Here is a 27,101-nt window from a genome sequence, read left to right as displayed (position 1 = left end):
TCTCGTCAGCACACAAAACATTTTCTGTCGTGAAATTGTGTCGTCCCGTCGACAGATTATCCGTTGCCGTCACCGGACCAGCGGACGCGTGCCTTGTTTACTTTATGTGGTCGACCGAGCCTCGCAAGAAAGCCGAAAAGCGTCCGCTACATCGCGCCGACGGCTCATCTGCGAGTTTGTTGTTTTCATGTGCTGACGCTATGTGATGGCAAAACAAAGACAGCAGATACATTGTCCCTGGATCCACTACAGGATACGTCTCAGACAGGAAAAAAAGACAGAAATTAATGTCTCTCTCATCGCAGTTATCCCGCCGATGATGAAAGTCGCCATGGTTGGGAACGTTCCATTCCACGAGCTGATAAGTCGCTGGACAAGAACAGCGTTGTCTGTGAACTTCACTTTGAAGAGAGGTTTATATTTCGCAGCTACATACATGTGATCAACGGTGAAACAGTGAAAATTCCCCGTGGTCGCCCTTCCCTAACACCAGATGCGGTTCCAGCTTTGTTCCCCAACGTCGCTGCGTAACTTTCGATGAAGTTGCCAGCGAAACGGGGGGCAATAGCCCCCGCAAACGACCAACCGTTGCATAAGCCGAGGTGCAGTGTTTTCCAATCGTTACACAACACACAAAGCTTCAGCAGTACGCCTAATCTCGAAAATTATTTGGTTATATGGTTAGTGTGCGCCGTAAGAAGTCCTGAACAGAAAACGCGCCTCGCGTCCGTACCAAACACCTCCGCGTACCTAAGCCAGCGAGCGGATGAAATCTTGGAGCCGACAGACGCGCCCGAGGACGCGCCCATGCGGCGGCGCTGCTGTCGGCACCGAGATGCCTCCCGCGCCGTCGCATTGTCATGAAAAAATGCTTCGTCTCCGGCGTGCCGTTGCTGACACCTCCCCCTCTAGCCCCCATACCCACACGCGAAGAAAAGGCGCTCAACCGGTCTCAAGTCAAGCCAAGTCGATAATTGATGTCCATGGCGATGCTGCGTTTGAGCTTCACTTTTGTTCCGAATTGTTCTTTTTTCTTTTTCGAGCCTCGCCAGCGGCCTGAAAGTCGCCGAATTACCCTATTTGCGGTCAAATCTGTCCGAAATAACGAGCGCCGAGTCTCATAGAGTGATGCGCATATTTACAGGGACCAGATCACGTGTCCGAATTAACTGATTTTCCGAATTAACGAGCTTTTACTTATGCAACACTACAATACACCACATGTGCATCACTGCATAACACTTTTGCACTGAGGTGAAGCTGACATGGTATCCGCAAAGGATGCAAACAGATCAGCGCACATGTGTGCTAGCTTAAGGCTGCAAGACAACAAAGCAGAAGTGGTGGCTTTAATTAATGATCTTTGAGACCTCTATTCGGAGCAGAATGTCTAAAAAAAAATTGGGTGCCAAAGTGTTTCAATGTGCGAAATCTCAGCCGTCCTTACACATTGACTCTAACGGCCACGTGGTGGTGCTGTGAAGGCATCCAAATTAATTGACATGTCCAAAAAAAAAACAAAAAACAGGGTCTTTGACTGTATATTCACAGTGGTCGCTGTTGGAAAGTCTAAAAAAACTCCTGACAGCAATAGTGAGAGTGTGAGGTACAACCAGAATGGCACTCTTCAGCACTACCATTTATAACAATACCGCGCATGAATATGCAAAATAAAATTGAGCAAGAGACACTCCTGCAGAAAGTGATGGTGCGAAAATATGGCTTTGCAGCAGCATGCACAATGCTGCCATGAAGATGGTAGTGCGCTTGCTGCTTGTATACTCACCAAAGATGCAGTGCCAGAGCCCTTTTCCAGTCGAGGTCAGCACAGCAGTTGATTGCCTCATTTGGGTCTGAAGTTGGCCAAACCATCACTCCAGCCAACAAGGCATAGACCCGGAGTCGTTCTTGATTGATATATCGATCATGCTGCAAATGTAAGCCTGGTTGTCTGATTACTGCCTACCGTAACACAAAGCATTTTTGACTAATTATTGTTATATTTTTTCATACTGTACAAACATTGCTAAATGTAGCTTTTGACAAAGAAGGATTGCCACTGAAGAAATCTTACTAAAACATTTGCAGGCTTTCTCAATATTAAAATGCCTGCTAGGATAGCACTGCAGTGCATTGCATTTCCCAACAAAACGAGATTACGGCAAAGACATGACATCAAGAGCACAGTTATGAACATGGTGATTTTTTGAGGAGTACGCAAATCGCTTGTTGAGAGTTTCTGACTGACTCAGTTATTACGCAGCCTTGAAGGTCTATGACAATGCACCCATGTTTAGAAGTAACAACAACGACAACAAAAAAGTGCCCTTAGTGTTGTTGAACATTGCAACAATGGCACTGCTATGCTCTGCTCCATGGCACTGCTAAACTTACACTTTTATGCCACCTCTTCTACAACCACCAGTTAGTGCCTCAACCACTTGGACAGAGTGGAGCAAAAATAGCCTCTTGAGGGCGAACAGTGCGAATCATTAAGGATTCTGCAAGTGCATAACCAGTGACAGTGCCCTACAAATAGCAATCAAGGAAGACAAAGGAGCAGGAGAACAAGAAAAAGGGCTCAGAGTACTAGAAATGAAGCTTAGGATAACAGAGAGCTGAGCTAGTTGGTAGGTATTAATGTTAAAAGGACTGGGCATGCAAATATGGACACAAGAGAGAAGACATTACAAATGCTGACTGCGACATAGTCTTAGCATGAAACAAACAAAGAGCAATCAAGGAAGACAATGAAGCAGGACTGTTCAGATAAGTAGGAGAACACGGAAAAAGGCTCAGAGAAATAGAGTGATAGAAATACTCTTGCGTCCGTGTTTGCATGCCCAGTCTTTCTAGCACGAATACCTACCACTAGCTTAGGTCTCTGTTACAGTAGAACCCCGCTGTTACGTTCCTCACTGCTGCGTTTTCCCGGCTGTTACGTCGTTTTCCGCCGGTCCCGGCATAGCTCCCATAGGATACAATGTATTGGGAACCCCGCTGTTACGTCGCAACTTTCGGACCGTTCCCGTATGATACGTCGCGAAGTGCGCCCGGAGCCGACCGAGTGACTACCAAAGAGAGCGGCCATGGTGCATTTTCACGCAGCTTGGCCTCGTTTGACCGTAATATTAGCCGCATGAGAGGCGCAAGCAACAGAATCTTTCAATTGATGCAAACAAAAGCATGGCCTTCGAGATTCAAATTGCAAAGATGGCGTCTATGACGTAACTGCTCGCGAAAGTAAGGCCTTCGAGATTGGCATTTACTACAGTAGAACCCCGCTGTTACGTTCCTCACTGCTGCGTTTTCCCGGCTGTTACGTCGTTTTCCGCCGGTCCCGGCATAACTCCCATAGGAACAGTGCAGACCACTTATAACGTTAACCGCATATAGTGCAGGGACCGGTTATAATGCGGTCTTTTTCGACTCCCGTTTACCCCTCCCATAGACACCGCATGTATACGCATACCGCTTATTGTGCAGTCCCCCAAGATGAAATACCGTTTATAATGCGGTTGCGGGAAAATATTTCTGACAAACGCGGGTAGCGAGTGCGGTTCTCAAAGGAGGTTACGCCGCTGGGGAGGGAGCGACGAGGGTCGTTACGAAGGGCGAGGGCACGCACAGTGAACGAACGAGGGGCGGAGGGAGGAAAAAGACGGCGGCAGCGCTGCGCGGGCTCGCCGAGTGGGGAAGGATGGTGGTTGCCTAGGCGACGGAGTAGCCTTTGCACCGGCGGCGGCAAGGCTCCGCCGCTCCGCGGCCGCTTGCCGGCAGCGCGTTCCGCGTGGAAACGTACGATCGCGCCCTCATCAAGTGCACTTAAAAGTAAGTTTCCTGTCGGGAAAAGCGCCGTCGACTCGTCGTTATCACACTTATCACACTTTCTGCAGATATCGCGTTTGCTACCTCGTCCGCAAATTGAAAAGTTTTGCTGCTTCATGACGCGAGCTTTCGCCTTTTCTGCCAGTGCGCGGACTTAAACGAGCTTGGCGGGCTTTTGTCGCCGTTGATCTCCCGGTCCGCGAACACATACTTCGTATCACGCCGCGCTGTTCTTGGGTTTAGTGCTTGAGTGCGATCTTTTCGACCTCCGATCTTCTTCTTGTCTTGGACAAACTTCCCGCGACAACATGCTGAACCGCAGGCTAGGCCTAATCAACGTTGGTTGCTTTTCGGTAGCGGTCGCGGGCGATAAAAGTTGCGGTTTGGTGCGGAATCACAACGAAACTTTTTCCGATGGCTGCACTTGAAGGGAAGGGAATCATATCGTTAATGAAAACGAGGGCATGGTTGGCACATGCAACTCTCGAATGGTGGTTCCGGATTCGATTGCAATGTCTTGGGCATCGCGTGCGCGCCCGTGAAATCGACGATCGGTACCGCTCAGCACGTGAAATTTCGGTCGCGATTCGACATGGTTTCTGTGTAATGCGCATACCTCGAGGTGGCCTGAAACGTAGTCGGCGAATTTCCGCGATGGCACTTTGTTTTGTTTGCTTTTTTCCCCCGTGTTCATTTCGTTGCAATGCGGGTCTTTGGCGGTTAATTTTTGAACCATTCGGAGATTTTAAGTGGTTGTAAGCGCCCCAAATCGCATATGTCGATAATCGGACACGCGAGGCTACATGATCAACATCGTTTTTGCGCAAGTGCAGACTTTGAAGAAGGTTGTTTTGGTTATAGTGGCGGGTACCGCTTATAGTGCGGATATTCGCGACTCCGGCGACTTAACTTATAAGCGGTCTATACTGTACAATGTATTGGGAACCCCGCTGTTACGTCGTAACTGTCAGACCATTCCCGTATGATACGTCGCGAAGTGCGCTCGGAGCCGACCGAGTGACTACCAAAGAGAGCGGCCATGGTGCATTTTCACGCAGCTTGGCCTCGTTTGACCGTAATATTAGGCGCATGAGAGGCGCAACCAACAGAATCTTTCAATTGATGCAAACAAAAGCATGGCCTTCGAGATTCAAATTGCAAAGATGGCGTCTATAACGTAACTGCTCGCGAAAGCAAGGCCTTCGAGATTGGCATTTACTATTGACAAAAGCATAGCCTTTGAGATTTGTACTGCACAAACATGGCGTGTATGACGTAATTGCTTGCGAAAGCATGGCCTTGAAGATTGGCATTCACTTCTGCCATCGCGTTGGCGTAGACTCATCATCATCGTTATTTGTCGGAGAACGGGAGGAGTTCGAGCTGGTTGGAGCTCGCATGGTCGTGCGTGCGGTTCGCGGTCGGACTCGCCGCGCTGGTCATGATTGCGTGTGCTTAGTTCTTTCATGCCTACAGCTGTTGGTGTTAAAAAAATCACATACGTTGATAACATTTCTGTGGATGAGGCCATCCTAAGCTCCACGTTTCTATCCATCGACTAGATCGCGGCTGAGCGCGCCAATTTTCGTGCTGCTCGTAAGAATTGAAATAAAATTCTGTACCACTAAATATTTTGCCGTTTTTCCTGTTTTTCGGCTCTTACGTTTCCCGTCTCTTACGTTTATTTCCTACGGTCCCTTCAAAAACGTATCAGCGGGGTTCTACTGTATTGACAAAAGCATAGCCTCTGAGATTTGCATTGCACAAACATGGCGTGTATGACGTAATTGCTTGCGAAAGCAAGGCCTTCGAGATTGGCATTCACTTCTGCCATCGCGTTGGCGTAGACTCATCATCATCGTTATTTGTCGGAGAACGGGAGGAGTTCGAGCTGGTTGGAGCTCGCATGGTCGTGCGTGCGGTTCGCGGTCGGACTCGCCGCGCCGGTCGTGATTGCGTGTGCTTAGTTCTTTCATGCCTACAGCTGTTGGTGTTAAAAAGATCACATACGTTGATTACATTTCTGTGGATAAGGCCGTCCTAAGCTCCGCGTTTCTATCCATCGACTAGATCGCGGCTGAGCGCGCCAATTTTCGTGCTGCTCGTAAGAATTGAAATAAAATTCTGTACCACTAAATATTTTGCCGTTTTTCCCGTTTTTCGGCTCTTACGTTTCCCGTCTCTTACGTTTATTTCCTACGGTCCCTTCAAAAACGTATCAGCGGGGTTCTACTGTATTAGAAACTTTATTTCTAGTAACTTTAAGCCCTTTTCCTGTGTTTTCCTGCCAGAGATGTTGTCATCACACAGAACAAAACCTATGCAACTCACTGCAAAACTAATTACATATTTGAAATTAACATAAAGAGCTCTATAAAAGGACAGGCTCTATTGATCTAGGGTGAATATAAAAAAAAAAACTGTATTCGAGTAGCATCTCCCCAGCCAGCTTGCCTTGTACTTTTTCCAGTGGTCCAGTTGTTTCTGGAGCATATGGCGGCTGACTGGGTTGGAGCCGCCTTGAGACAGCGCCAGACATAAGCGGTAGTCTCGCAACCGTTGAGCCACTGCACACGCCTTGGATACATCACGGCCACTCAGGTAGCTCAGCATCACCAGCAGTTCGCCGTCCTCCTGTACAGCACATAGTATTGCCCAACATCTTTAGTAACACTAACAAAGCAAACCCATTTTTTGACATGCGAGATTTCATACATTCATGAGAATTAATGTTTAGTATTACTGGCTACACATTGCAGCAGAGAGAGACAGCAGGGTTGGTGCAATAAGTACCAATGTGAATGTCAACAATAATTTGGTAATTATAATTTTCATTAATGACTTTAGGGGGCACACTGTATTGGAGAGCTGAAAAAAAGGTCACCCAGTACTCAAACAGCATCCTTTTGCCACAGACTTTTGGCCTGGTGCCAGCTCCAAATCATACAAGAATGTATCATAAAACATTAAGCACTTCCAGTTTGCAGTTTCACATAGTGCATTTTTACTTAGTGTGTAAATACAGATACACACAGCAATGCAATGAATAGCCACTTAATTCATTCCCTATCATGGAGAAAATAGGCGTTTTTTGTAGGTTACGCTACATTTATTTTTCTGAAGGAACTACAAAGCTCAATATTTTATGTCATACATAAACACAAAGCAGAACAAATGCGCTTCTCAATAATAATGAGACGGTTTGTAAAGACATATACTTGAATCTACAAAAAAAAAAAAAGCCAAACAAATTTCGAGATATATAAAATGTACTCCTATCAAATAGGCACTACGGTTAAACTTTGATATGATAGTCTGTAAAACCAGCAATTTACTTCTTGTGCCTCGAATCCATTTGAATAATAGGTAGCATAAAAAAAAATTACAATTACAATAACATAAGCAAAACTGAGTTGAAACTGAGAACCGGCAACGAGGTGACGCTGTACTGAAGGGGGTCCGCTCTATGTACGGCTGGTGCAGAAGCCTAGCTCCGGTCCCAGCCGCAAATAGTCGTACCGTGCAGGTGTCAACGTCCCCTTCCCGTAGCGCGAGTCATCGCAGCTACGACGGGTTCGAGCGAATAAGGCAACAGGCTAGAATAACAAACAACACTTTATTGCTACGCTAGCAATAACGCGTAAATGTAGCGTAGAGGGATAGTCCGCCCTAGTAGTAAACAAAGGGTAACGCTTACACCTTCGGTCGATGGTCGGCTCGCGGGTCTTGGGGCGGTGAGGTGGTACCTGGCAGGTCAACAGAGCAAGAGAGACCGTCTCTCTGCCTGGTCGGCAGTTTTATCCACCTCCCGTCTCCCTCCCCACCGCGAGGGTTGTTTCCCTCGCAGGGGCAAGTTCCCTTTCCCACGAGCAGGGACGCGAGGAGCGGCAGGAAAGAAGGGGTTGCCAGGAAAGGGGCGACGGTGCTCCTCTCCTAGTAGCCCTTTGGCTCCCAGTTCGCAATCGCGCCAGCGTTAAGGAAAGGAAATGGACGCGCGTGCTCTCCCACAGTACCAACGGCATCCTTTTTACAGCGGTTGTATGACACACAAAAAGCCAAGATAAGTGCAGGTTTAACACAATGTGGTGATCAGCGAAAGAGAAGCTGTTGCACCCCTTAAGCCACCGTCACACGACATTGAAATCTGGAGTATTGCTCGGCTACGCGAACAGCGCAGGAGACCACAAAGACAAGGGACCAACGAAGACTGACGCTGCAATACCAACCAGCCTGGTCACACACCTTGCTTCAGTACTGCCCAGAGTGGCATGGCACTAAATGCTGTGTTCACCGAACTGAGCCGTTTACTCTCCACTCATCCACTCAGACCTTGCAAATTTTGGTTGCCATCATGAATTGATTCAACAGAACCAGTTGCTTGCATAACAGAACATCCACATAATTTTAGAGTTGGTAGCGGCGCAACAAGTAACTATGAGCAGCTCGAAAAAGTCGACTAGTTACTTGAAACTTGTAGCAGTACTCGTACCTATATATATATATATATATATATACGATAACTTCGAATATTCGAAAAAATTTGAATATGCGATTCAATTATCATGCATAAAATAACTCGTCTTCCATATTTCTGCTGCGTTCGTATAGCTAAAAACTTTTCCGAGAGGAGTGATACACATCGTAAGTACATGGAGGCACGATATCTGCCTGCGACGAGCGCCCCAATACTTATGATTTATTGCTGGTGCATCTCCGACGTGCAGCGCTGTTGGCGATCATGTAACCGTACATTTTCAATATTATGCGGCCGTAATGTGCCGCACTACGACTCGTTCACTATGCGGGACCACTTCTGAAGAAAGACAGTGACCCAGTGACAGCGGACTGTAGGCACCTTCACATACCCCAGTCTGGCAAAGCTTTGCCCCATGTAACTCTCTATACCAGCCACTTCTGTTCCAAGCGAGCGTGCCTTTTCAGTGGCAGAGGGGGGGGGGGTGTTGTCTTTGTTAGAAGGGAGCGCCTGCTGCCTGATCATGTGGAGCAACTCCTATTTCTTCATGATAACATCTAGTCATTACTTTCATTGTGCCGTGATATTTGCTTGTGTTGTGATGTGCATTGTGCTAGCCTGGACATTGTGTTCTGGAGATAGCAGTGTATGTCATGTTGCCAGTCAGGCTGTTAATGTTTTTTTTTTTTTTTTTCAAATAGCGACATGTTAAATAAAACATTGTTACTGTGGAGGCATTTTTCCTTTGATATTCGATTCGATATTCGAAGGTGGATATTCGTATTCGATTCGTATTCGAAAAATTTTTATATTTGCACACCCCTAATATATATATACAGTAGAACCCCGCTGATACGTTTTTGAAGGGACCGTAGGAAATAAACGTAAGAGACGGGAAACGTAACAGCCGAAAAACAGGAAAAACAGCAAAATATTTAGTGGTACAGAATTTTATTTCAATTCTTACGAGCAGCACGAAAAATTGGCGCGCTCAGCCGCGATCTAGTCGATGGATAGAAACGCGGAGCTTAGGACGGCCTCATCCACAGAAATGTAATCAACGTATGTGATTTTTTTAACACCAACAGCTGTAGGCATGAAAGAACTAAGCACACGCAATCACGACCGGCGCGGCGAGTCCGACCGCGAACCGCACGCACGACCATGCGAGCTCCAACCAGCTCGAACTCCTCCCGCTCTCCGACAAATAACGATGATGATGAGTCTACGCCAACGCGATGGCAGAAGTGAATGCCAATCTCGAAGGCCTTGCTTTCACAAGCAATTACGTCATACACGCCATGTTTGTGCAATACAAATCTCAAAGGCTATGCTTTTGCAAATAGTAAATGCCAATCTCGAAGGCCTTGCTTTCGCGAGCAGTTACGTCATAGACGCCATCTTTGCAATTTGAATCTCGAAGGCCATGCTTTTGTTTGCATCAATTGAAAGATTCTGTTGCTTGCGCCTCTCATGCGGCTAATATTACGGTCAAACGAGGCCAAGCTGCGTGAAAATGCACCATGGCGGCTCTCTTTGGTAGTCACTCGGTCGGCTCCGAGCGCACTTCGCGACGTATCATACGGGAACGGGCCGACAGTTACGACGTAACAGCGGGGTTCCCAATACATTGTATCCTATGGGAGCTATGCCGGGACCGGCGGAAAACGACGTAACAGCCGGGAAAACGCAGCAGTGAGGAACGTAACAGCGGGGTTCTACTGTATATATATATTGCCACGTGCGTTTCTTATTATCACTTTTGCTGCATTCGGTTTTCGCCCACAAAGACTGTCAGCAATGCTCATCTCAAACCGCGCCTCATTGTTCGAGAAGCTTCGCGATTATTGTAGATCGTTTTGTTAAGATTGCGCACAAGACGCGAACACTCGAGCTTATTCTAGAGCTTGCGCGACAGCCAGCGATAATGCTGGAATATTTGACGGCACCATGTATAAATGCCGACACACTTCACCGCTTCTCAGTTTTATCGACGACCGACGCCCTGCTCGCCACTATCACTGTACAGTGTGTATTGCTGTAGTTTGAGTTTTCATTTCCCGGCCACAAGTTCAGCCAAATAAAGAGTTTCATCTTGAACACATTGACTGCTGTATATCTTTTATTTGTGGTAAGCGTGCCTATTAGTCCCAGCTGTCTTACTGCTGGGAATTTATACTATTCTTCAGAAAGCCCAGAATAGCTTTCTTTTTTTTTTACTTCAGGATCATGAACAGAAAGCTCTGTGACATCGCAAAACAAGCGGCGAAGTCATTTTTCTTTTGCCGATGAAGATACCAGCCCTGTTGGCAACATGTATTTCCTGAATGATCGAGAACGCCACCAGTATGGCTACTCCTACTTGTCACTTGACATGTGGTAAAAACAAAAACACCAAATCGGGCACTGGAGCCCAGCACAGTCAGTGCGAAGTACACGGCAGTTGTAGAGTTTGCAGATACTCGAATGCATGCTCTCAATCTACACCCATCACTGCTCTGAAGGTGAGGGGGAGAGACTCCATGTTTCCCATTGCCTCCCCCAACATCTGCCGGAAAAGACTGCATTGGCTGTTGCTCTCTGGCATGTTGCACGAGGTTTAAAAAACGTGTTGACAAAAAAACACCTGTAACACAACCACTTGACCAGTGGCACAAACAGAAGTTCCAACTTACTGCCTCAGTCTTCCAGTGAGGCATTGCTATATTGATATTCCAGATAAACACAATTATACTGAGGTTAAAAATAAAGAAAAGATTGCAACATTTATGCAAGCATATATGGTAGTTGTTATTCAGCACAATCTCAACGTGACGGAAGCTGTTGAGGATGAGGAGCAAATGGTGTAAAATTCTGAGCAAGTTAATGAGGTACCGAACATCTGCAGTGATGAGCACCTATATATTTCTTTGGTACCCCCAGAGTCCTTGAGACCACTGATAATTAACAAGTACAAAAAGGAGCCACTCACTTTTCTTTGATGGTCTGCTATTTCAGCTTCAATGATGGATTTTGTTGTATCTACAAGCCAATCTGAGAATGCCTCCTTGCGACGCTTCACGTAGGAGTATTTGGTGACATCATCTGTTAAAACAACATGTGATACAGACCAGTGAAACATGGTAGTAGTGAACACATATGACAGTGCTATCTCAGCAACACCTTTGACATGACACAAAGGCAACCATGTCAAACAACTGTGTCAAGCAGGCGATTCATGCTTTAAAAAGAAAAAAAAATCAAGATATATTGATATTTTGCAGTTAAGCAGTCATTTACCCAATATAAAACATTTCAGCTCGATGCATAGCACGCATTCCTAAAACATAAGTCCCAAGACCTAGGAAAACTCTTGAATTCACGTTAAGTAAAACATTGAACAATACAGTTCGGTATCAGGTGCATACTAAGATTCTGCAGCTTAAAGGGCCTATAAACAGGCTCAGACTTTTTTTTACACCCCCCAAAGAAGCTCGCCAATTCGTACAGCGGACTGCGGCGACGACATTTTCCGAATATTACAGCGCTGTGTGCCACGCAGACCCTCCATTTCGAAAAACAATTCTCGCACCGCTTTCCTTCACCTGACCAATCCCCCTCGTGCGCGCAGTGACGCATACTTGCCCACAGGCAACTTGACGTACAAGTGAGCTTGTCGATTGGTCTAAACCAGGTCTCAACAAGTTAACGTCAGCTCCTGTTCCCACCCACCGCTACGAAACTGCACCTTGTTTCGTGGCCCTGCGGTGATGCAGTTTTGGCCACGCAGTTGTCATGCATATATTCCTCGCACTGCATGACACCTGCACGCACTTCGCCTTCGACATGAGCAACACGTGGAGGAAGCGTCGTTCATTTGTCGGCTGCAAATCGAGTGGAAAGAGGAGGAATCTCCGGTAGCTCGGACGGGACGCGTGGAGTTCTTCACGCTTTTCTCTCGTGCCCCTTCGTCGTCTTGGAAAGCAAGCACGCATTTCTGTGCACTGCATTGTGAACGGTCACAAAGGTTTAAAAATATCGAAGAGCCGAAAACTGCCCGTCAAGCTACGGAGCACGTGCGACAATGTAAACAATAAACAACCAGGAGCCGCAGCAAGCGTACAGTGTAGCAAGCGGAAGTGCATTGCGACTGATCGAGCTCGTCGATGACGTCAATTGCCGACATTGTGTCACATTGCCGAAGTGGGCGGAGTCACGACGATGGGCTACGCCTTCCCCTCCCTGTGGCGGAGAAGGGTGGCGAGGCCACGCGAAAATTTGAAACCAGCTGAAACGGATGTTCTAACCCCTGTAACTTCATTATTATAGCATGTAGTCGCAAAATTCTTGCGGTAGCATGTTCACAGAGCAAACGTGGGCATATTTATCTCCATTACAATTTTTGGACCTCGGGGCCGTTTACTGGCCCTTTAACACTTTCGTGACCGCACCGATTCCCATCGATAGCTTGTTGTCGATGTGGCGCTCTCCGAGCGCTTTTGGAGAACTGGCGCGATCCAAAGGGTAAAAGAGGAAGTATTTTATCAGTGTAACTTCAGAGTTTCTTTTCTCTGCCGCGGGGGGATTTAAAGTTCCTTCGCAGTCGGGGGGGGGGGGGGGGGGGGGGGGGGGCAAACGCTCGTGGTTTTGGTTAGGCGTCATTGTCACTCGCGGATGCTCCACGGGAACGGCGAATTTCGACGGGTTCCGATGAATCTGAGCTGGAATCTCTGGATGATGGATGATGGCAGCAACACAGACGTGGAAGATGATTCCGATTCGTCAGACTTCAAAACGGATGGCAAAAGTGCATCAAACTGCCCGAGAACACCAGCAGGTATCCACTGCTAAGTTTCGCCTTCTCCTCGGGCCGTTTTATCGCTGCCGCGTGTTGATGTAATCATATGTGGTCTGTTCTAAAGGTCACACCATTTGGCTACTTTGTCCCTCATGATGAGGGACAAAGTGGCCAAATGGGGATACAAATTATGGGTTTTGGCAGATTCAGAAACAGGGTACACTTCATTTCAGCTTATACACGGGAAGGCACCTCAGGGCCCCCAGCACAAACCACAAAAAATTGAAAAATACCGGAACTGCAAACTATGCTACGAAGAAAGAAAAGCTAAGCAGAAAACAAATGTTTTCTGTGAAACATGTGCAGCCAACCTTTGTTTCACCGCGTCGAGAAACTGCTTCGAGCGTTGGCATAATAGGCACTAGTGCTTATATTTCTGTATGTATGTAAATAACTTTTGTACTTACAGAGCTCATATTCGCAGTATTACTCTGTTAGGGCCTTGTATTCAAAGTGCATATTTCAATTTTTTTTAAATGTTTACCTTGCGCAGAATAGCATTGATGCTTTTAACAATTTGTCCTTTTTGTTACATTTTTTTGTTTTCTTTTACAATATTTTTTTTTGACAATATTCGTAATAAATCTATTGTCTGAAATTAGTACTGTTGGAAAGACCAATTCTTCCGCTATCATTTCATACCCTATATTTTAGCATCAATCATATTCTGTGGCAGGAAGAAATTATTTCCTGAACCACCCACAAACAACCAATTTTTCCGCAGTCACAAAAGTGTTAAAGGATTTACAATGACCAGTTGTTCTTGAGCCTCAAATATCACGCCCAACTACATTATTTTATTTGTATTCAAACTTCCCAGTACAGCAAAACCTTACTGTGACAAAACGAATTTTAAAGAGCAAATGGGCACAGAAGGGCCAGCAATTATATTTTCTTCCCCTTGATTTTTAGATTAGCTGTCATCATTGTCGGCCGGTTCTGTGCCCACTGCAGGATGAAGGCCTCTCAATGATCTGCAATTTACCCTATCTTGTGCAAACTGATCTCATTTTAAGCATGTGAGCTCATTTTGTCCCTCCAGCTTACTCACTGCCACCATCAGCTGCGTTTCCCATCCCTTGGTGACCAGTCTGTTGCACCAATAGACTGGTCACCAAGGGATGGGGAACGCAGCTGATGGTGGCAGCTGATGGTGGCAATGACACACTGGTTGTCTGTCCTGTGCATTACATGGCCAAATTAGGTTTGTTACTTTCTTTTGGTTAGGACACAAATAGGGGCAGCGGATATTCTAATCGACAGTAGAGTTGATATATTCAAAACACTGCTTTTATTAGGGTATCTTGCAGTCTTGGCCCAAATGCAAGCATTTTAGGCCAGATTACTCAAAACCTGACAGCAGTGGTCTCCGTTTCCTACAAAGAGTGCACACAAGAGTTGAGACTTTGATGCACCGGAGTAGTGGCCTGGCCACCATGCGAGATGGTGCAATTACAAGTGGCGGTGAACATCTGATGCATTTTTTTTTCTTGTCTCATGAAGCTTTATTCTGTGAACAGCACGGAAAACAGATGCTTGCTGAATGAGCAGTGGAGATCGCCAAAATTGAAACTAGTGGCCCTTGGCCTCCGAAATTGTCCGCAGTGCACCGGTAGACAATCTCGAAGGCCTGCATTTGCACCTTTCTTTGGGGGGAAAATTTGCAAGCTTGCAACGCAAGGTGTCACTAGGTCCACTCCTATCATCACGCTTTGGCCACCAAAAAACATCATCATGGCATGCACCTCCTCCACACTGCCACGCATGCGCAGGCTCCCTACCCAGAAAAGGTCCATTCCCTTTCAGGTAGCACCTTGCACAAGGTTGCTACATTTAATGATGTGTTACTACTCATTTCTTTTTGGAAGCACGACCCTACATGTATGTATCTCAGTTACTTTACATAGGCTGCTTTAAGCACAGCAGCTTACGACATGATCGCGATGCTTCCCACACAGTTATGCAACAGCAGATCTTCTCATAACTGTGAAACTGATGTTACAAATAACCTACCACTTTCAGGGCTGCAGCCAGGTGCTCGACCCCATAGGGCAATGCAGAGACCAAGGATGGTGTGAAACTGCTGCATCATTGCGGAGTCAGCATGACCAGGACCTGGAAGATAAGCAGGCAGGCATAAAGGAAATCAAGCAGAGGACTAGCCGGGAGACCGACCCTTGATGAACATGAAGTAACAGCCCAGAGAGAGTGTCAATGTGGTAATATGAAGCCATGCCTCGGATATCTCATCCACTTGGCACACGCAGTCAAACGTGGACATATCAAACTCACAAAGAACTCTGAAGCAATTTGAGGTATTGTTATGGAGAGATCAAAGATGATGATAAAAGAATAATATTTGGAGAAGCTGGTTGGCACTCAATTGTGATGGTCAGCCATCTTGACTCTTTTGACTGCACCTGTATATAGTCTGTAAATACGTCCTGTATGTCCTTTCAACATCCAAATAACAATATCGAAAATTCAATGCAATTACAAAATACGGCCATGAGAAGCTTATCTGAATATGTGTCTTGGATTGTCTCTTGGGACCGTGAAGTGCAAACATATCAACTTGTTTTGCCAATGCCACCTTGAAAGCATAAAAGATTAATTATTTCAAATTCGCCATTCACACTTTCTAGTGGAACACGTGTCCTAGTCAAGGAGCTTCATGACATTTTTGAAGCGGCATGGCATTCTGATAATGAATGGCAGCAAGTGCAACACTACACAATGGGAGTTTTCTCAGTTATCTGCTTTTCAGCGTTACACACCCGCAATGCTGTGAAGCTGACCAAAGAATGATGATCATGATGATGACAAACTTTATTCAAAGATAGGCAGAGCCCTGGTGGATTGCCCCGAAGGGGCTTTGCTGACGGTTGTGGCCCCTAGTCCAGCACTCCGCTGGACAGCAGTGCCTCCCATTGCTCACGTGCGGTGTTGCGGTGTTCTAGGTTGTGCAACGTGCACTCCCATGCAATGTGGTACAGGGTTGGTGTGGCCCCAGACATTTCTCCCTTTACGCTGTGGGGTGCATGCGATGTAATGTGTCTAGGTTCTTGTCGGTGCCTGTCTATGCCATGCAGTGGCCTCCTCCGTCATAAGCTTTTGATGAGGTGATGGATACGGCAGGCACCACCCTCTGTGGTAATTTAGTATTGTGGCATACTGGAGGTCGACTGGCTCCGGGTTCTCTGCAGTCAACGTAAGCAGTGCTCGGTAGTGTACAAAGCCTCGTGCCGCTCAGTCAATGTGCAGGTTGCCCATGATGCCAGCGTATCCTGGTATCCATATGATGGCCTGAATGCTGGAGTCCTCCTTGTCTTCTCTTGGTATTTTTGCAATGACTTGTGCAGCAGGCACACCAATTCTGCCCTGTAGGAAGTTCCTGCAGGCCTGCTGGGAGTCCTTGAGTATCGCCAGCGGCCTGTTTGCATGCTGGCCTTCGCAGATGGCTAGTGCAATGGCCAGCTCTTCGGCTTCTGTGATCTTGCAGGGGCAGACTGATGCACCAGAGTTAACGTGGCCTCGGCGGTCGCATGCTACTGCCAGTGTGCCTTTAGTCGTCGTCCCATACATGGAGGCATCTATAAAACGGGCCATAGTTTGAAATCTAGTATACATTTTCCGAAAGTAGTGGGCCCTTGCTTTCCTTCTGCCACAGTGTAGGCTGGGGTCCATGTTGTGCGGGATTGGGGCAATGTGATACCTGTCCTGGCCGTGACGAGATGTTTCGCAGGTTTCCTGGGCTGTTGTTGTTGAGGCACTGAATCCCAAGGTTTGTAGGACCTGCTGGCCCATGTGAGTACGCTCAATTCTCTGTTGTTGTGAGGCGTGAAGGCCTTCGACAAGTTTGCTGAGGGTGTTATGAAGCCCCAGTGCCAGCAATTTCTTAGTGGATGTACTCATCGGCAAGCGGAGAACAGCCTTGAAGACCATTCGCAAGAGGGTGTCAGCCCGCTTCGTCTCGAATTGTGTGAGATGATAGTAGGGCAGGCTGGATGCGATTCTGCTCGCCACGAGGCTTCGCATGAGTCGGAGGGTGTCTCTTTCCTTCATGCCTCTGCTCTTGATGTTACGTGGGACATCATGCGTCGCAGAATTAATACCAGTTCGATGAAGCGGGTTGCACGGCATATTCTTCTGCTTCAGCTGTTATCATTACGTGTGTCCTCAGTTTCCTGTTCTGCGTTTTTCAGCGGCGGGTAAGCCCCCGTTTGCATGAGTGCTCTCGCGCGCTATTTGGGGCTCATGGCACGTCAGTACCCACGTGGCTCTGTTTCAATGCCACCACATCATGGCCTCTTCGCAGTTAAGACCACAGAGTAAGATAAGAGAGGAGCACCGACTCCGCCGCCGCTCACCACATTCGCTCGGGACAAATCGTGCAATGCAGACGCATGTGTCTAGTTCATTCCTTTGATCTCTCCCTCCACTACTCCTCATGCTTTTGCACATGCTTTCTCCTTCCCTTGCGCATGTCACAATGCGTAGCACTGTCTGTCGAGGTGCATGGAAATCATTCAATAACCTGCTCTCATGAGCACATGTGCTGACTAGTGGAGGCTGGCGGCGACAGGGAGCGGTGTGCATGCAGCTTATGACAAAACAGGTAGGCAAGTGGACGCGGAAACACAGCAAAGCGCGACCATGCGCCGTTGCTATAGCAAAGGGAAAGAGACCCGCACCCCCTGAACTTGCCCGCTATTCTTCTCGAGGATGGCATCTCTCCTCCTTTTCTTCATTCTTCTGAAAGATTTACTCCGACTTAACACAACAAATATTGCTGTGTTAAGTCTGAGTAAATATTATAGAATTATGAACTCACCTGACTTTTGGAACATTTTTGAATTTATCCGAGTTCTGTACAGAAGCATTCTTCTTGGTACAGTGAGGGAGTACATCAACCAAATTTTGTTGCGTTAAGTCGGAGTAAATCATTTAGAACCGTGAACTCACCCAGCTTTTGGAACATTTTTGCATTTTCTTCATTAGTAGCACCAACTAGCGAACATGCTGTGAAGCAACATCCGGTGTTGCAGAATGTGTCCCTTCCAGACTAGCAGAGTCAGCGCTTCCGTCTTATCCTACTCTGTGGTTAAGACTCATGACAAGTGCTTTGATGCATGTGAGTGGCAGTGGCAAACACTTCATGCCAGACGTGGTCTACCATGGTTCTACCACAGCCACTGTGGTTCTACAACGGGCATTTAGGCTTAGCGTTACGATCGATGCACTGAAGAAACTCGTGCAGCGTAACTGATATGCATAATTTCTTTACTCTGCGAATCTAGCAGTGCCATATACTTTGTTCTTTTCCTTTGAAGGTTGGCCAGAAGAACAGACAGAAACAAGGTGCTCACCCATTTCAGTTAGAAGCCTTGTAACAAGGGCATCCTGGTCATGCAAGCAGTCCACACCTGGGCTCGGTGCAAAGATGGGGCTGCCCCCTTCCAGTGAATAGCACGAATGTGCCAGTTGCACTTCCAACATGGCAACCACATTCTTCTGAAATCGGGCAAGAGAAAAAGGTGATTATGAAATTTTTAAGTGAGAGCAATCACTAATGAAAGGCTGCAAAATTAGAGGACACATGTCTATAAGAGTATCGAGACTTTCACTGCTTTTTTTTTAAAGGGGCCCTGCTACACTTTTTTGAACATGGTCTGAAAATGGTGCATGACTACCCGCTCGTTGCATGGCTCCAGGCATGTGAGTTCCACACCAGATAGCTATTGCCTTTCAGTCATCTTGGGCAAATGCATAAAGGGCCCTGCGAGTTTTTTTCCAAAAATCACTAAGCACAGAGATCCCGACTTAACAAAATGTGCAATATAGAGAGCTCTAACACTGCAAGTACAACTTCATAATATAAAGCTTTACCTGCCGACATCTGTGATAGAAGAGACAAGTGCAAAGACCTCAGAAGGATTTCCAACAATACACAAGATTTCATCAGTGAAAAGCATCAACACAACACATCCCAATGGCTGGACTACCTTCTGAATGTCATCTGGTTTCAATGAGTGCAAGTCAATAGCCACTCTTTCCACGGAGATTGCAAATGCAGCTGATGACTTTGGATAGCTCTGTCCTGCAAAAAAGCCCAGGTGGCCAGCCGTCTCCATAGGTTCTGCAATGACACAGTGCATAAAATAGGGACTTTTGCTTCCTCCTTTCACAAGCGTCAGGTACCGACTAAAAGCCATACATCAAAAAACAATATTTACAGGAGCTGAACTGCCAAATGACTTGCAGCTCTCTCATTTTGAGGAAACATAATAATTAGAGCTGTGTGAATAGCAAAATTTTGGGTGCGAATCAAACAGAATATTTTTTGAATACTTCCAAGAAAAATTACATAAAAAAATTGCAGAGGATCCCTGAGCATATTATTATGCGGTGGGAACATGAAAGCGTTTCCTTTCTCTAGGTTGGCGCTACAAACGGAAGCTGCAAAGTGGTGCACCCGAGTTGTGTTATAAAGAGATAATGCAGAGACCGAATTATGTTTATTCACATGATTTGGTCAAACCGAAGTGGTGTCGCCAACACTTTACATGTCCTCTGATAATTCCTCGTTGAGGTGCTATAAATTACAACATCGACGAGTCTTCTCACGATGTCAATGCTATATTATATGAGATACGTATATTATGTATATGAGATACGTATGAAATAGTATATTATATGAGAGACGCCGTAGTGGAGGTCTCCGGAAATTTCGAGCAACTGGGGTTCTTTAATGTGCATCTAAATCTAGGTACACGGGCCTCAAGCATTTTCGCCTCCGTCGAAAATGCAGCTGCCGCGGCCTGGATTCGATCCCGCGACCTTTGGGTCAGCAGTTGAGCACCATAACCACTAGACCACCCATGGCAGTGCCATGTACCTGTTTATAGAACTTGTTCCGGAACGTAAAGTAAGTGTTCTGCAAGCAGAACCAGAGAAGCCTCGCGAGGTCTGCAACCTCTATTGGTGTTCGGCTTGGCAGTGTCGCGTCAGCCTCAAGGGCCGAAGTGCACACTTCAACGGCAAGCTCGACAGGTACGCTCGTAAACAGAGACTTGACATCAAAGGACACTAGCACCTCGTCGTCTTCTAGTGGCAAGTCGCGCACTTTGTCAATAAAATCGGCAGAATTCCTAATATGCGTCTGAGTTCGTCCGACAAGAGGGGAGAGGATTCTGTGCAGATAGCCAGACAGCTTAAATAACGGTGAACGTGTGAAATCGACTATGGAGCGTAAGGGCACATCAGGTTTATGTATCTTCGGAAGGCCATATATGGCAGGAGCGGAGCCATTAGTGCACAGGAGTGAGTAATACAGAGGCTTGTGTTGGGGTGGCACCACGCGGAAGACATCAGCAAGCAATTTCTGCAAATCCCTCTGAAGCTTCGCTGTAGGGTCCTTGCTCAGGCAAGTGTAGGTACTCTCGTCCCCCAGAAGTGCAGACATCTTGTTCACGTAGTCATTTCTGTCTAGTAAAACAGTAGCATTTCCTTTATCGGCAGCAAGAATAACGATTTTCTCGTTATGGCGATTTTCTCGTTATTGCGTTGAAGTGTGCACTTCGGCCCTTGAGGCTGACGCGACACTGCCAAGCCGAACACCAATAGAGGTTGCAGACCTCGCGAGGCTTCTCCGGTTCTGCTTGCAGAACACTTACTTTACGTTCCGGAACAAGTTCTATAAACAGGTACATGGCACTGCCATGGGTGCTTCTGTGTCTGTCACCGTCGCGAACCTCACCATGGAAGCGGTCGAGAGTCGTGCTTTGTCCTCATTTGTCGTCCCACCGAAAGTATTCTTACGGTATGTTGACGATTGCTTTTGCGTTTTACAACGTGAGGCCTTGCTGGCCTTTACATCTCAGCTAAATTCAATTGAACACTCGATACAATTCACAGTGGAAGAAAAATCGGAGGGCTGCCTTCCTTTCCTCGACGTCCTCGTAAAACGAGAAGACGGACACTTGAAGTTCTCCGTCTACGGGAAAAGCACACACACTGGCCGCTACCTGAATTTCAGATCGCTGAATCCTTCCTGCCACAAACGCTCTGTCGTCTCGACTCTCTTAAAACGGGCTCAACGGACTTGCTCAAGCGAAGAAGACGCACGTAGTGACGTGGAGACCGTCCGTTGGGAGCTGGCCGCATGCGGTTACCCGTCCTCATTCATCAATTCAGTTCAACGTCAACTATCGCGCCCGGTCCAACCAAGCAATCCTTCAGCAAAGAAAAGAGCGTCGGTGCCATATGCTCCGGGCTTCAGTGAGGCACTCGCCAGAATTTTGCGCTCCTACGACGTACAGGTCTCCCATATACCTGCATGCAAACTTGGAAACAGCCTCACGAACGTCAAGGACAAGTTAGAGCGGGAGAGGTTTCCAGGTGTCGTCTACAAAATCCCTTGCACAGATTGTACACATGTTTATATCGGTGAGACCGGCAATTTCAAGAGAAGGTTACGCGAGCACTGCAATGACGTGAAAAACAGAAAGGTGACGTCAAATGCACTCGCCGAACATGTTGTGTCCACGGGCCATGCGATCAACTGGGAAGATGCTTCCGTCATCGCCACGGAAAAGAAACTCTTTCCACGGCTTCATCTCGAATCATTGTTTATTCAAACCACTGCGCACACGCTGAACAAGAACTGTGGTAATCTTCCGCCTGTGTATGCCCGTTGCCTCAAACATGTGATTAGACAACCTTATAAGTAAGCGAACTTGCTGCACATGCTTCATTGTGAACAAGGCTCCCGTGTGGGAGCCGAAACGTCTTTTTAAGAATATATTTTTACTTTTGGTCGGCGCTGTGTTTCCTTCGTCTAAACCTTAATTATAACAATGTTGTTTATTTGCACCAAGAAATCGAGAAAGAAGAAGAGCACGAGAGGTGGGCTCGCTCTGAACTGAAGGCAGAGCGGGTCCAAGCCCAGCACAATAAAAGTATCTTTTACCTTGGGCCTTTCTGAAGCCGTTGAGTCTGCTCACAGTGTCTGTAACGCCAACGTTTAAACAATGTTCTGTCATAGATGCCTTTCCAATATGAGCATGCTTAAAGGACCCCTGACGACCAAATTTTTGTTTGTGACTTTTATGCCTTAATTAGAAGCTTTGTGCATGAGAATCCTATCGCATTAGTGCTAGCATCATTCACACGTTCACTGTGGCGTGGGTCACCGGTGGGTCATGGCCTGTGCTCCTCCTATGCGGCCGCGATGTCACAAGTATGCCTCTGCTTGCGGATGCGACTTCATCACACTCGTACGCAGAGGTACGATTCATGTTGCAAGAGGTTATAAATGGCCAGAAGAATACTTTCTTGGTGTTAGATGACGTGACCCACAGGTGTCCCACGACGCACTCAATGAAAACGTCTTCATGCTGCGTGCGGTGTGACCCACCGGTGACCCACACTCAAGAACTCTCCGTCATGTGCTGCCGTCTAAGGAGGCTTGAGAATGAAACCAGTGCATATATTTTTATTGCAATCAACGCGGGACGGCGATGTTGTTTTTAAGGAGCAGAGTGGCGGCCTATTTCTCTATTGTATTGCTCGCCACCATTTTGCCGCGGTTTTTCAAGTACGTTTCACCCGAATAAGTATGCATGCGTTCTTCCTGCTGCTCCCAAACATTTTGGCGCGACTCGTAGATCATCACGTCTTTTACGGACGCAGAAGAAAGCACAACACAGAGGAACCAAACGTGTGCTTGCGTTTTCTGGTGCCAGACACTTTATATTCCAGCTTAGCTTTACGCGAAAAAGGCAAAAAATAGCTCTGTGTCTTTCAAATAAGCATGCCAAACGCCAGCCGCAAAGGTAGCAGCGCCATCTCTTTGGAGCGAAACAGGCACAGGCGTGACCCACCGGTCGGTCATGGCGCACCTGGAAGATATGCCGAGTGGCCCATGGGTGGGTCACTCCGCATCTAAAAACGAGACCTCAAGAAAATGTGCCGCAGCGAACGTGTTAATTATGACAAATTTTGGCATCACTTAAAAACACCCGCCTAAACTCATAAGAAATTAGTGCCCCAACACGGTGAAGTGCCATAAGATCACGTGCGCTCAAGCTTTGGTGGCGTTGACTGAGCAATTTTTGAATTGGAACCTTTTTGTCCAGCACCCACGTCGTTTCAACAATGAAGCTATGTGGGTGCTGCAGTATCGGTTAGGATATGATGCTCCAGGAGCATTCTCCTGCCAAAATTTCTTTCTAACAATGAACTGACCTTAGACGCACCCGCCTGCCAAGTACCCACTTCGGTGTCAAGTGTGTGCCTCCCCCCAGAAAAAAAGAAAACAACCCTTAAAAATGCCACTGGGAGGTCTAAGGTAAGCACCCAGAGCCACCTTGAGAGCAGCCTGGCAACAGAGCGAGGGGGGCAAGCAACAATAGCCCCCGTCAGACGCTTTACTAATTCAATGTCATGCAGGGACCCCAATGCACATTGTGCTGCTGGCTGTCATGAGGCACTGCTAACTCAGACAAGCACTCATGCTCACTTTAAAACCAAATAAAAACAAGTTAAACAGGGACTTAGGAAGACAAGGTCAAGTGCAGACTACCAAATGAAAGTTTATTCGGAAAGCATTGACATATATATACCGACAGATAAATGTTCCATAAGAACGTCCAATGAGAATACAATGATAAAAATACAAACGATGAAAAATAAAAATAAAAAATAACTGCCACACCTTGCCAAAGCCTGCATTGCCTTGCAGAAAATAGTAGGGGTGTGCGAATATAGGCTTCCCAAGCAACGCTTAGCGGCGCTGCTGCTCTTGACAGGCAGCGCCATCTCTGGCAGAAAAATAGAAACTGGGGTGTAAGCAGCGCGCGATTTCCCTTCTCTCCACCGCGTTGCCGCTCGCTTCTGTGCACGTGCAGAGCTCTCGAGGTGCACTTGCAGCGCCTCACAATGTACCGCTTGCAGTGCGGCTTCAAAAGGATCTTCAAGCTTCACTGGCACTTCCGAAAAGCAAACTTGATAAAAGGAGAAAGGCTCGTCAATCACGTTAACGGTGAAGAGCAGACGATCGACGACAACGACGCCCGACTCAAGGCGAAATGCATTTCCCAAGTCGCAATTACACCATGTAAGACGTATACCTCGAGGTAAGTCTCATTCTGTCATGTTAAAGACGAATAATGGTCCACATGCACTTCGAAATGAAGCCGTACACGCTATCGATGTTCTGCGGTGTGGACTACGAATCATATGGTTGTTGTTTTGATATGGCATGCTTACAGTAACAGCTGTATACTTTCGTGAACAAACGTTTGCGGCGTGTGAAAAAAAAAAATTATACGGCCATGGCACTGTTTCCTGAGAAGGTTAGAGTCAAGTCCTCCGTGCTGCTGGAGAATCACCCACCGATTAAGACGCGAGGCAGCTAGCTGAGCTTTAACCACTGTGAAGCAAGATGAACTGCTCGCCTCGTTTTTTCGGCTCTCGCGTCATGTTTGCAGTCTCTTTTTATGATATCGACTTGACAGGCGTATAAAACCTGCTGCGCGAATGCGGCTAGAAAATCACACAAAGTGAGAAGGTGGTTACTTCAAGGTTGCAAGGACACTGGTCTTAGAGATGAAAAATCGCGAAAAAAACCAATTTTCTGAATATAGTATTTTTGTAACATACAGGTATTGCCGCAAGTGGTGACCAAGTTTCTTACATCTTGGATTCGTATTTCAGCCCCAACAGCAATTTATATCACCAAAACAAGCTATATTTCGATTGAGGAAAAGCACGAAAATTGGGCTCTTTTATTGACATGCTGCTTCTGAATGAAGTGTGCTGCAGAAGTAGGCATGCAGGTTACGTCCCTGGTGGCAACTAATCATCTAACAAAAATATTTCAATATCGTCTGTCACGTGTGGTTCAAAATGAGCTTGATCTGTTTTCTTGCATTTTCTCAAACAAGGTTTTACTCACCCTGCTTGTTTGGTGCAACAATTGCTCAAGCTCTAGAATAGCTACAGCTATAACGTTTTTTGCTGTATGAAGCTAAATGCATAAAGCTTGAAATGCTGCAAGCAGATTCATTCTTTTCTTCTATAATTTTTTAACCTGCCCGTGTTCTCGTTCGTTAGTAGCTATGCTGTAAACGCTAAATTTCAATGGGCTGCTAAACTGCTAATTCTTGTTGGATTTGAAAACTGCTTGCAGCACTTCGATTCTTATTCATTCTGCTTTCCACCCATGCATTAAACATAACTTTCTGCCCAGTTGATTAGTATCTATTGTCTCACCAAATAATAGTAATTAACATTTAATTATCTTAATAATTATTTCAGCCAAAGAAAAAATTACTGCACTTTTAAAATCAGTGCAAAGAAATACACATATTTCTGGGCTTTTTAATTGGATCTGGTCAGAAAATGAGCAAGATAGCCCCGGGTACCATGTCCCCCCTTTAAGTGCCAGTTATATTTAACGGCTTAAATATATATCACCCTAATAAAGTGACAAAAACAAAGCAAACCTGCAGAACGATGTCAAAGCTTGCTGAAAGTGCACAGACGTCCGTTTCGGCGTGATAAAGCAGCCTTTCCGACGCGTGAATTGCAGGCGCCGAACTTCTGACAATGTGCCGAGTTCAGGTGAATTCAACCAACCACGCAACGCTAACGGTATAACGTGAGTGTGAACGTTCAACAACGACGGGTAGGTCTCACAAACACGGGGCATCAAAACACAAAGTTGCTTCACCTACAACCGTAACTGGACTTTAACAATGCGAGAAGACAGCGAGTAATCATTACTGTAGTCGCTGCGTGCATACGCGCGTTACTTACCAATTCAGGTAGTCGAAACGAACGAAAGCGATGAACTCAGACAGCCAAAATAGAAGCGAGACAGCGCTGTCAGCTATCCACGCTTGCTGCCTTTATTTCTCGTGCGACACGCCCGGGAACTGATACAGTTTCCCACGTGAATCGTGTGCCTTGGTGTTGTCTGCACTGTTGTGGCAGGCCACTAAACCGCAATACTTCGGACCTTGCTTGCGCTTCCGCGGGGTCGCTTCTGCCATCGCGGAAATGCGCAGCTTCGCACAGCAAGCCTCTCGGTTCAACGTGCCAAGCTGATGGCCCCGCAGTTACCCGCACCGACAGAAGAACGCGTGCGCACACGCGCTACCGCTACCGAGAAAGGGGCTGAGTGGGCCGCGCATGCACTCCAGAGCTTTCCGACAGAGCCGCAGCGCGGCAAGCTCGGCGCTGTCGTCGCGCCGCAAACTTGAGCTTGGGTTCCCTATTCGAAATTTCCAATATTTTTCGAACAGTGTTTGCTATTCGATTCGATTCGCACTGGAATTTTACTATTCGAACTATTCGAACTTCCCAAAAACAGATACAGTCAACGTCCGATTGAAAGTGACCCCTTCAGATTTTCAATATGCTTCACCTCATTGCACCCTCATATTGCGGCAAAGCTGCCTTTTACGCTCTGCTACGGTCGCAAATGTATTAACTAAAGAAAGCGCTGGTTCCAACATGGAGATGAAAGATGTGGCAGAAGTGGGGGCTCAATTAATGGGGTTTTGGACCTGAAATTTGGGCAGGAAGTCTGGAAAATTGGAAGCCGAAGCTTTTTAGCATCCAAAATTTCAGATGTTCTTATATATCAACGTCTACGAGGCAGATTTGGAACTCCGGACTTGAAGGGAGCACACCCTTGTCTGCCACATCAGTTGGGCTTCCACAGAAGTTGAAAGAGGAGGAGAGGCTGAGGAAATGGCATCTTTGACTATCACGTGTAAAGTGTTGTCGGCAACACTTTGGCTGCACATAATCATGTACATAAATACAATTCGGCTTCTACATTGCCTCATTCTTGATAAGACAACTATGAAACATCACCCCGCCAGTGCTTCATCAACCTAGCAAAAAGAAACACTTTCATGTTGCTATCTCATAAGAATATGCTTAGGAATC

The 27,101-nt window shown here is 46.7% G+C and overlaps 1 protein-coding gene across 3 annotated transcripts in view; it reads right to left on the bottom strand.

The window, feature by feature from the left end:
* The window catches only part of LOC119382451 (nuclear pore complex protein Nup98-Nup96), a 217,101-nt gene that overhangs the window by 48,043 nt on the left and 141,957 nt on the right, over nt 1-27,101 (bottom strand). For all 3 annotated transcript variants that reach the window (XM_037650156.2, XM_037650158.2, XM_037650157.2), the window contains 6 exons: nt 19,145-19,278; nt 18,509-18,653; nt 15,153-15,254; nt 11,274-11,386; nt 6,283-6,462; nt 1,787-1,929 (listed from right to left, as the gene is read on the bottom strand). In XM_037650156.2, the coding sequence (XP_037506084.1) occupies nt 1,787-1,929; nt 6,283-6,462; nt 11,274-11,386; nt 15,153-15,254; nt 18,509-18,653; nt 19,145-19,278 (817 nt within the window). The remainder of the gene's footprint in view (nt 1-1,786; nt 1,930-6,282; nt 6,463-11,273; nt 11,387-15,152; nt 15,255-18,508; nt 18,654-19,144; nt 19,279-27,101) is intronic.

The sequence above is a fragment of the Rhipicephalus sanguineus genome, chromosome 2 (genome assembly GCF_013339695.2).
Source record: "Rhipicephalus sanguineus isolate Rsan-2018 chromosome 2, BIME_Rsan_1.4, whole genome shotgun sequence".
Taxonomy (NCBI): Eukaryota; Metazoa; Arthropoda; class Arachnida; order Ixodida; family Ixodidae; genus Rhipicephalus; species Rhipicephalus sanguineus.
The sequence above is the reverse complement of the archived record's forward strand: the minus strand, read 5'-3'. Positions and strand labels throughout refer to the sequence as shown.